The sequence below is a fragment of the Melampsora larici-populina genome (genome assembly GCF_000204055.1).
Source record: "Melampsora larici-populina 98AG31 unplaced genomic scaffold MELLAscaffold_260, whole genome shotgun sequence".
In the NCBI taxonomy this organism is placed as follows: domain Eukaryota; kingdom Fungi; phylum Basidiomycota; class Pucciniomycetes; order Pucciniales; family Melampsoraceae; genus Melampsora; species Melampsora laricis-populina.
This window is the reverse complement of record NW_006769014.1, coordinates 1-11346: the sequence shown is the minus strand read 5'-3', so window position 1 is coordinate 11346 and position 11346 is coordinate 1. Positions and strand designations below refer to the sequence as shown.

At 47.4% G+C, this 11346-nt stretch overlaps 2 protein-coding genes across 2 annotated transcripts; both read right to left on the bottom strand.

Moving 5' to 3' along the window:
* Positions 1 to 8: 8 nt before the first annotated feature.
* Positions 9 to 3862, bottom strand: MELLADRAFT_114611 (uncharacterized protein; the record flags this gene model as incomplete). The annotated part of the gene is made up of 7 exons (XM_007419589.1): positions 9 to 318; positions 383 to 404; positions 989 to 2079; positions 2115 to 2412; positions 2661 to 2906; positions 3059 to 3468; positions 3825 to 3862. Coding segments are annotated over 7 exons (2415 nt in total), but the record flags the coding sequence as incomplete, so codon positions are not given.
* Positions 3863 to 5450: 1588 nt separating this feature from the next.
* Positions 5451 to 9626, bottom strand: MELLADRAFT_114610 (uncharacterized protein; the record flags this gene model as incomplete). The annotated part of the gene is made up of 13 exons (XM_007419588.1): positions 5451 to 6172; positions 6287 to 6931; positions 7000 to 7242; positions 7711 to 8106; positions 8178 to 8243; positions 8306 to 8374; positions 8426 to 8485; positions 8552 to 8814; positions 8988 to 9064; positions 9124 to 9177; positions 9246 to 9326; positions 9388 to 9450; positions 9522 to 9626. The coding sequence occupies 13 exons, from the start codon at positions 9624 to 9626 to the stop codon at positions 5451 to 5453; spliced, it is 2844 nt and encodes a 947-aa protein (XP_007419650.1).
* Between the last annotated feature and the right edge of the window lie 1720 nt (positions 9627 to 11346).

Genomic DNA, 11346 nt, shown 5'->3' with positions numbered 1-11346 from the left:
CGGTCCACATGGTAGCCTCCCGTGCCGCCATAGGCAGAATTGGCTGTGAAAGTACTGTGGCCTCTTTGACAATCAATGATGTCGTCTTCGCCTTCCAGAAGGGTGCTGCGATGCAGCTTGATGTGCGCATCAACAATTGCTACGGAGACATGTCTCCAAGATTGGATTCCTAAAGGAGCCACACCCCCCTCTGTAAAATGACGTTTGAGGATGGCTGAAAATTCCGTAGAATCCATAGGCCCTTTCAAAGCACTGACCCACACTTTGGTGGCCATTTCCCTAGCCCGCTCAGGCCTTCCAAGAGCTTTGAGGAAAAAACTACACAAAAATTTTGGGTCAGTCAGCTGTGAATGTGAATCATTGCATGATTCTTTGTGCTCACATGGCAGTTGGTCGTAGGAAGCCTAAAAAATAGAACCATATAAAGCTGTGGCTCTTGGGAAGGAAGGTCATCCTGGGTTTGTTTTTCCCCGTAATATTTCGGCTTTGATGGTACCATGTCAGAAATACAAAGGCCCCTCCACGAAGATAAAGATTACGTTGATCTAGTCTGGTGTTAACCAATAAGGATCACTGCCAGCATTAAATATGTTCCCTGGTCGGAACATGACCTAGGCTGGGAATATCATTGAGAGAAGAATGGTGCATCAAATCATCTTGCACTGCACATCTGAGCCATAAAGCATACACTACATATGTGCAAACATCTGAGTAAATCCTTAGCTATCAGCTACATACAGGTCCGCTCAGTTTTCTGCTCATCTAGATAAGAAGTTCATGTGTAATACATGCTGTAACTTTGTTCAGATTGAGCCACACATCTCAAAATATTGACTACATATATCACAATGGCTACTCAGGAAATATTCATGGAACTGTGTAACAGTAGCAGGATGGGAATGTGATCACTAGGACCCATATTCCCATCTGGGAACCTCTTTAATGCTGGCAGTGGATGATGCCTCCTCAGTCCCCCGCATTGGCTGACCTGATGCAACGTGATATAAGAAGTAAAGTCGTTCCTGAAGGTTGTTGTACAGTTCCAGCCATTCCCACACAGCAGATGCCTTCCAAATGCTTTTGTCATAGACTGTCACCCCTGAATCTACCTTTGATTGCCACCCCTCCGCTAACAATCCATGAACATCATTCTTCCGTGTCCATTCTTTCAACAAATGAAGTCCATACTTGCCATGCTCCAACTCCGAGTGATTGAGGAAGTTGGTGCCTGGCTGCCTGCAAGTGGCCACATCATGGTACAAGGATGTGTCAAACAATGGCATCTTGCAGCCCTTCAGAAGGGTGCTCAAGTCCGCTTGTGCGCGTTTCTGTTGCAGATGGATACAGTCTCTAATGCCACTAACAGTAACTAACTTATTATCGACCTCCAGGGTTTCGTGTTGGTGATCTGCCCAAAAAGTGGTATCTGGTAGCGCCTCAGATAAGATGACTGTACTAACTAAATGCATAAGCTGCCTAACATATTTGAAAGCGCCTGGGCCACCCTTGCGGAGAAACTCGAATTTTTGCATGTTGTCCTCCACGGGGTTCGTGGGGTCTGCTGCTGGGTCAAACCGTGGGCGTGGTTCATCGAGGTACTGCTCAGCAAACGCAAGGCGAGTTCCGTATTGCATTGCAGCAATGAGGTGGGTGATCAAGTTAGGGCTGTCATAAGATCCATCTTCTTTAAATACCGATAAAGCTATGAATGCCATGGGTGGAAGCTGGTATTGTTGCGCCCAGCCACCACAATAAGTTTGAAATAAACAGCATAGAATGCCAGAGACATGACTAGAGACATGATCGTCCTCAGCAGGCAAGTAATCTAGTTGAGATGGGTCCGTATCAGGTGTAGTCAAGTGTAGCACAACATCCCGTAACCCCAGAATTCGCGCTTTGGTGACATCGTGGATCTCCATGTTGGGGTCAAGAGGTTCCTCTGCCTGCTCAATCAGGAACCACATGAATGTGGCGAGATCCGCGCATACTTGAAGACTGAGGCCTTTTCTTGCAAGGGCATGAGCCCTTTGTTGTCTTCCAATTCTCTGAAACAACACAATTGGGGTAATCAGATTTGGCCTGGGGGGTTTGATATGAGCACTGTAGGTACTTACGAGGTTTCCGCCATGCACATGCGTTTCAATAACTGGCCGGTCTGATGCAAGCGTTTCATGGTTTTGTTGATCCAAGTAGCAATGTACGCCACCATTGATTCCACATTTTCATTGCCAGCTCCCGCTACCACCAGCTCTTCACATGTTTTACCGTTACGCAATAAACCTTGAGTGTACGTATAAATTCCAGTAACATAGACCCAGTTGGCCATATCCTTGTCCAAAATTGAATCCGGACCTAGCTCAGCTTCCTCGGTTGCACACGCCGTCAGCTTCTCTAGCAGGATGTTCACAGCCTCTGGTCGTTCGTCGTCGGGTGGGGGGAGGCAGCATCGCGTGGGAGGTCAAACTCAGTTGGTTGGCGGATGTAAGGCAGGACCGGAAACCACCGTCAATGGACATGACCGTACAATCCTTGGCATTTGTCTGCCTGGATGTGGACTCGCCTCAGGCGTGCTTTGGAGAAATCTGTATATGCAAGATACAGGTTATGGGCTGTTTATCAGTTTTCCATGATGGCCCTGTGCTGAAATACCAGCTACTTACCTTTATGATTAGTTATAAAGTGGTTAATCACACTTTTCATGTTCTTCCAAGACTTGTTACAGAACTTGCAAGTAAAGCCATTGTAAAGCAGTAGCCCCTCGATGGGCTTGGCCTTTTGCCCTTCAACATGATGTGGAGGGAAAGGCCCTGCAGCAATCAATGGTGCGTATTCCTGCAGCTCTGCCATCATCACTTCTTTGTCGACATCTCGGGTGGGGTCGTCGTTCATGTGATGAGTGTGCATCTCTTTGAAGGGCAATCCAATGTGACACGTTGCACATATGAGAATTCGGCATTGGTGGTTCCACACCAAGTCATATTTTTTCAAGGTCTCATCAACTACCATTGGGATCTTTGTGTTAGTATTGACCTTAGTCTACGTCAAGGTCATAGCTCACCTTTGATATCTGATCCGTATGGCACAACTCGCACTTGTTGCCCATCAAAGTTGGGTATAGGACGCTGAGGTGCGGTCGGGGCTGGACCAGTACAACGCTTCACGTGAGTGGCTAGGTTGCGAGGGTTTTTGACAAAGTGCTGGCATCCGGTGACTGGGCAATGAAAGAACCCATCTGCGGCACGGGGGATCTGGATTTCCTCGCCGTGAATGGTTTTAACCTTCACATTTTGTTGATGTACGAGTCGATGATGCTCGTCTGTTTTGGTCTTGTCGGCAAAGATGAGGTCGCATGGGCCACATGTGAAATCTGCACGTCCCATGTTTCTTATTGGTTTCAATGGCGTGTTACTTCCTATTGAACTTGATTCCGTGACTTTCTGGACACTGATGAATGGTTGATACAGTACACTACCCAGAGAAGATCAGTCAGCAAGCCAATTGTCGCTTGAAGTGGGTTTCAGGCGACAATTATGTTACACACCTTGAAACTATGGATTACTGTTGTGTGTTGGGAGCTGCTGAATGGTGTAAGGGTTGTGAACACCTTGACACACAGTGGTAAATCAATACAATCACGATGAGCTATCATAACGTCGCTCAAAATGACTTCCAGGCGACGATTTGCTTACGTTCAGTAAATGTAAGATCCAATATTGGTGTTACAGGCTGCAACATAGCAATCATGTAATTGTCAGTATTGTCCCATCGTCTCTTCCAACAGGTCTGAGGGCCACCGTGTGTGCCACATGGTGGTGATTGCTTACCTGATTGTAAGTTCAACACCAATGAACATTTGAAGCATGGGGTGAGTAACTGTAGGACTGTCCATATTCCCTCCATGACCAGCAGAATTCAGGGATTACATACCTTGAGCCAACCTTGAAGAGCAAAAATACGTTGAGCCTGCCCAGAAAAGTAACTGCATGTCAGCACCGTTTAACATGCGCAACAGGGGTGTGTGAGGCCTTGTGCCATGTCAAACATATGACACATTGCTCCCTGTCACCAAGCGCAAGCAAGCAGATGTCATGTAGTCCACCGGTCCACCGCAGTGGAACCCAGTTTTTAAAAATATTGGTATATGCACACCTTTTACCAGTTTTGGGGATTTCAAATTCCGGCCGGAGTGTCAGCAGGCAGGTTAGGTGGTATAATTTTGGAGACCATTCCTGGGAGGTAGAAGTACTAATTGGGAGTTTAACCTAATTGGTGATAGATTAAACCTATTAGGGCTAGCCGCAGCATTGCGCAGCATATTACAGCTGTCAATCCAGATGCTTTGACGGATGTATGACAGCAGTCATGCTCCACATGACTGTTGGAAGGTTTTCTCATGGCAGGCACTCATGTGTGTGCAATACGTAGATTGCGTTGACTTTATGAGGTTGAGTCCTCTGCCTGTTCATAAATAGTTTTCATCCAAGGCCATGAACTCTGAAGTTCCAGTCTGTGTGTCTTATGTGGGTGGGCTGGATATCATGCCACGCACATGGCGGCTGCCCATTGGGCAATGGCTCCCTCTGATGTACTATGATTGTCAGGTTTCTGTTTATAGATATACTGTGGCACCATACATAAATGACATAAACTAACCCAAGACTACTTACCAGTCCATTGTTGGCTATGGACTGGCAGGTATGGTATATCTTTCCTAGCATTGGTGTAGTCTCTCAGGACATAATGAATCACCCTACATCACTGGAACAAGGTGTCATCATGATATGTACACAATATCCCTGGGTGAGCACAACACTGACACGCCCTTGAGGCATCAGCCAGTCACTCCCTCAAAAGGTATGAAATGGTTTCATCCATGTCATATTCATCACAGCCACATGCAGAAATTACAGTGCCACAGATCTGAAGAAAGTTTAGTTACCCAGGGGTTGAATGCCTACTTTGGCCATCCCTACATATTTGGTGTCATCATACCTGTACCTACAGTGACATGCTGGCCCCATGACAAAGTAAGCATGTGGCCACATTTAATCAACAGGTGCGCCACAGGCAATGACTGTTTTTGTCGCCCAGGCTAGCTTCTGGGCGACAAAATGGGACCACTCAAACATATCAGACACGGGATATCAGTTAGCCACCTTGGGTTCCCGGCCAACATATGGGCAATTCCATACCGACGTGATGAAAACTGGTCAGGTGGGACTGGAGATCCCAAAACTCTCACCTTACATTCAGACACAGATGTATAATGGCACAAGTGGCATTTGTCGCCTGAGTGTATATTCGGGCGACAAAAGGAGATTCGTGATATGATCATACACATTCTTGTCTTTGACATGCATTACAATTGGACAACACACAAATCACCTCAAAAAATCCCAAAGACTACATTGGTACTAACAATAACAAGCAATCTACATACATGACATAGCTCAGGCGTCATCTTGAGTTCCTTGAGGTTGAGATCCTGTAATTGCACCTCCCTTTTCACTTGTCGCGTTAACCAGCTTTCTGCGTTTCTTGGCCACTGGTCCACCGCTCTCAACAGGGCGTTTGGGCACTGCGTTGGCAGTAGCCGTTGCCTGATTCTTAGTTCGCTGAGAGACCGCGTTTGCTTGCGGTGTGAATGTTGAAGTTGAGGGGTTTTCGTTTGAAACTTGTTTCTCAGGATGAAGTCCTTGGCCACGGTTGCGCACTGGGTGTAAATCGCCTTCTGTAGGCCCAAACATCTTTTGGAAATGAACCTGAGACGGTCTGAGGAGCTGCTGTGCCTTGTCTTTGTCCTTGACAGGGGGTGCCACTTTGCCAGTCAGAGAACGGCTGAGTCCGGGTAAGCAAATCTCACACTGGATATCGAGTGTGAGGATGTGAGCCAGCTTTGTGGAGTTGAATTCGGTTCGAAAGGTGTCCGTCATGGTGGGCCAGTGGACTTCAGACCTGAAGACTCTGTCACGCGTCATGACTAACTTGAGGATCTTAAACATGTGATTGTCCATGTGATTCCAAGCTCGTGAGCCGTAACCCCACGCCTCATCAATCTCCTCTGCGTCAACCTTGCTCCTGCGACGACCGACCAAGAGTGATGTGAAATTGATCAACAGGGCTCCTTCGTGCATGCTTTGGTCATGAGATCCAGGCCAAACATGCAACAGTCCTGCAGTCCCAAAGGCCAGGAAGACAGCCAAGTGCTGCATAACGCTACGTCAAAACTCGGATAGGTCTCGTGTGAATTCTCGATCGGTGGGAGCTCCGTCTCCTTCAATCGCACCTTGCTCAGCACCCTTGATCGCGAGTTTTTTGACCTTCAACTGATCTCGGACTAGTTGTTTGATGCACGAATTGTCTTTCAACTTGGCCTTCAAAGCTTTAATCGCAGCCTGAGACTTTCGGCTTTCTTCGGCCTGTTCTAGTCGTAAGTCCTGCTGTTCGGCTTCGTACACCATCAAAACGCCAACTAGCACTAAGAAAAACTTGCGCTTGAACCAGGCCAATCCGCGGTGAGGATTACAAGAGCTCTGCTTCTTGCCTTCGACTTCCGGACGATCTGATACCATGGCCCCGCGGAATAGCCATGCCATGCATTTGGATAACTCGACAAACTCTTCGTGCACAGAATCTTCACCCTCAGTCCGGATTGTGATTTCGTTGTGATCCGTGTCAAGCGTGATGTGATCTAGGCTTTCCTGAAGACAAGTCAAGAGACCGCGAAATCCGCCCTGGAGATCCTTGGCTAGTTCCATGTTGGTGGCCCACTTCTCGGTATCGTCCGTGCGGCAGGTCATTTGATGAATGGCTCGCAAGATTGCATTGCGGTGTTTCCACGGGTACTCCGTCGCAGCTTGGATCAGACGCCAATTGACGTTTTCGGGCCTCCAAATGGGGTCATGCTTGTGGATTTGCATCAGGCAAGGGGCTGTCAAGGCAATGTCCTGTCAGTCTTCTTGTATATCCATGTATTGCATGAGTCACTTATACACTTACAACATTTGAAACGTGTGATCATCTTATCGTCATCACTCATGTCTTTCATCAACATAACAAACTTGTGAAGATCGTCAGGGTTGGCTTTCCCGGCTTCGGTAGACTCGTCGTAAGACCACTCGTGCAGTATGGTTCGAACTAGGTAACTGAGAGTTTCACCCCATTTGATTGCGCCAGTTGTGAGTTGATCTTCAAATTGAAGAATGCGCTGAGTTTCTTCGTTGTTCTTATCCATCAAAAGATCTAAAGGGAAACGAGATGAGTGTCAGAATACATTCAATTGCAAAAAATTTTTGTGGAGGATGTCAAAGGTCGCCTGAATGCTAGTTCAGGCGACATTTGTGTTCAAGCCCTTTTTCGTGAATAAGGTGTTGGGGCGTTTTTGAGTTAATGAGCCACTAAGTCGAAAGGTAGCCTATGATACGTTTGAGGCAACCTTTCGAACCCTCATGACACTTAATAGGGATCAGGGAGTTTGAGCGTAGAGAAGAATAGAACAAAGGTCGCCTGAAATGCGTTCCAGGCGACCTTTTGTGCAACAATCGCACACGTATTGACCAGTGAAATGAATGACGTTGAAGAGATCAAGACAACAGGTCGCGTAGAATACGTTCCAGGCGACAATTGGTGCAGCTGGTGCGTGCAAGTGTGTGAAAGGAGGAATCAAAGGAAAGAGTACTGAATAATTGGATAATGAAGCTGTACACTTACTACCCAAATAAAGTTTGGCCTTGTGGAATTCATGATTCTTGTTCACAGTGAGCTGTAAGGGCTGTTTTTCGCCGCTTGCGCTCTTTTGATCCTTGCCTTTCTGCTTATCAGTTGCAACTACAATCTCTTCAGGGGCATTCGTGGCCTTTGGATTGTCGAGAGTAGGGGCGCTTGCGCTGGCCTGTGCCACGTTCAAAGGGGGATTGGATGACTTTGAGTTGCCGGCTTGATTTGATTCAACAGGCGTAGTCGAGGTGCCTTCAGCTAAATGACTGCCTGTAGCAATAGTAGTCTTATTCGAAGCTTGAGGCATATCCGCGTCATCCACGAATTCATTGCTTTTGATCTTGCTAGCCGGTGGAATCCGTTTGGCAGTTGAAGTTTTCGTTGTGGACACTGTCAAACCGGTGCGTGACAACACACTGGGTCAGTATGTATGTACAGGTATGTGCGGAATGAATACCCACCAGATTTCAAACCCTTGCTGCGTTTGTCTGGTCCGGCGTCTTCAGCCGAAGTAGCTCCTACACACGCTGAGGTCACTTCATATGGGTCAGGACAAATATGGCTACCATTCATGTTTGAGTGAACTCACTGGTGTCATCCGCTGGGTCAGCTCGAGGCATGTCATCGGGAGGGTTCGTGTCTTCTGTAAGGTTACATCCTGTTAGTTAGCTGATCATACTCTTGCTTGAACAGTTTCATGTGAACTCACCAAGCCGATCCGCAGCTGCAGGCGCTTCAACTTGTGCCTGCTGGACATGGCCACCATCTACTGATGAGGTAAGGTATGTGGTCTACTCAGTTTGGCGCGAATTAATAAGTCCAAAAAATGACTTACTGGTCCTTTCTTCTGGTGGCACGTCCATGATTTGCCTTGCCTCTTGATGTTGATTCATTGAGGGCAGATTGAGAGGGCTCATCGGACGCTCGATGATGGTGACTTCAGGATGCTTTGCGTTGATGGCAGCATTGAGTTTTTTCTCCTTGTGCCGGACAGATTGCCGAATAGCGCGTAGAGTCGCGGTCATCATGTTGATCTCTTTGCCAATCAAAGCTGGATCACTTGAGGCTAGTACACCCTCGATGTTTTCTTTTGTAATACTATAAAAATTACGAACTGACAGATCTTGATCAGATCCTCGTCTCATTCATCAGGTACCTACCTATACACTCACTTAGGCTGTATTGCTCTTTGGCTACCTCAATCTTGAAAGATTGACTAGCCGTCGTGGGCACCTGATTGGTGATATCCATGTCAGTTAACATTCACTTACAGTTCATTCAGAGGTGGAACTCTTACCGTGACAGGCTTGATGTCCTCATCCTCGTTGGACGAGGAGTCTTCCTCTTCCTGTGTAAGTGAGACCCTTCAGCTTATGTCTGTTAACTGTCAGGTATGAGGTGACTTACTTTGTCACTTTCTTCCCTGGCCGTGACTGCTTGTGAGCGGATTTCCGGTTCCTCCTATTACGTGCAGTGGGTGGTACTTAGTCATACTTACGTGCAGGTGGTCAAAAGCAGTTCACACTGACCTCTCCACTAGGCCAGTCATCGCTCCCCGCCGTTTTGTCTTGTACATCTCCGCCGGCGCCTTCAGTCTGGTGTGTTTCATGCTGTCAGATACAAGATTGAGTACCTTGGTATTTCATGACTCGCGGCTTGGGATTCTTTCACTGCAGCCTCCTCAATTACTGGTCCACTTTTCTCAGTGCCACTAGGTGGGACTTGGCTTCCGTGCTGGTATATAGAAAACAAACCGTCAGGTGAGTCATTGTTGCAAGTGTTTTTGTTTCGGAGGGTAAACTCACTTGGGATGTGTGGGGAGTGCGGTTGGCTCCGCGTCTGCTCATTAGGTCTCTGCGGCTTGTTTGGTTGTCCTGGTGGAGGGAGAACGCATCTGTCAGCCCGTGCATGCCGGATTCATTCAAGTAGAAGTTGTAATTTGGGAAATCTGACTAAACGTCGCCCGTGAGTACTTTCAGGCGACGTTTGAATGAGAGAGTGTTCTGTGTGAGCCTCATTTTGAACTGCACACTTTGCCTGTGATGATTTTCAGGCAACGTTTGCGCACATCTTGTACACTGATGATGAAGCCTACCCACATATATACTAACATCTACCTCTGTGTTGCCAAACGTCGCCTGGGAAGGATTTCAGGCAACGATTTGGTGCACTGGTGATGTTTTTCACAGAGCCACAAAAGTCCACTCTGACAGATGTGTGTGTCATGCTAAACGTTGCCTGAAAGGCATTTCAGGCGACGTTTGGGACGCTCCAGTGATGGTCCTGTCTTGTCCATCAAAGGGCAGACTGACACATACATGTGTCATGCTAAACGTGGCCTGTAATGCTTTCCAGGCGACGTTTGGATGCTCGAGTGATGGTCTTGGGTTATCCACAAAAAGACAAGACCATCACACATACATATGTCACGCCAAACGTCGCCTGGAAGGCTTTTCAGACGACGTTTGGGTGCTCTAGTGAGGTTTCTGACTGAGCTATGAATCCCCAGGCTGACAGATGTGTGTGCCATGCTAAACGTCGCCTGGAAGGCCTTTCAGGCGACGTTTGGGTGCTCTAGTGAAGTTTCTGACTCAGCTATGAAGCTCAAGGCTTACAGATGTGTGTGCCATGCTAAGCGTCGCCTGGAAGGCCTTTCAGGCGACGTTTGGGTGCTCTAGTTAAGTTTCTGACTCAGCTATGAAGCTCAAGGCTGACAGATGTGTGTGTCATGCTAAACGTCGCCTGGAAGGCTTTTCAGGCGACGTTTAGGAGCTACAGTGATGTTCCTTTCTAAATCACAAAAGGACGGACTGACAGATACATGTGTCGGGCTAAACGTCGCCTGGAATGCTTTCCAGGCGACGTTTGGGTGGTCCAGTGATGGTCTTGTCTTATGCACGAAAGGGCAGACTGACAGATAAGTGTGTCATGCCAAACTTCGCCTGGAATACACTTCAGGCGACGTTTAGGGGAAGGTGATCGAGAAGGGATTGATGGGTTTGGGGTATTAAGGGGGTAATCGAGAAGAGCATGCAGGGGTGGATTGGAGGTGGTTGATCATCTAGAGACTGCATACCTGAGTCATGTTGTCTTGCAGCTGGTGAATCGATTTGGTGAGTGGATGGGTGTGGCTGGTGGGTGTATGGTTGCTATGAGTGGCAGTAGTGTTGGTTAAAGTGCAAATCGCAACTTCGGGCGCACGGCACAAGGTACACAGATTATATACTGTGGACTATCATCACGTTAGGTTTGACGCAGCACTATTAAACCTAAATGCGGCTGCGTACCGTACAGCTTACCTGTAATGCCTTCGTTTCACACACCTGTCAACCGCATGAAACCCAGTGGGTTCCTGCTGTTGATCTGCAATAAGTGTAAGGGAAAACCTTTGTGTGATCCTTTACATCAAATGTAGTTTGAATCATGTGCTATTGTACAATTGGTCGCTGGTAAAACACTTCTGGCAACTTTTTGCTTGCTCCTTTGGTTGCTTGTACTGGTATATGCATTTGGTCAATTGTTGCCTGGAGGCCACTTCAGGTGACGTTTCTTTGTAAAGCACATGTTTGACCTCTGTGACTTGTCGGAGGACTGATAACCAGCCTGAGTCCAAAGCTGCTGTATATCTAG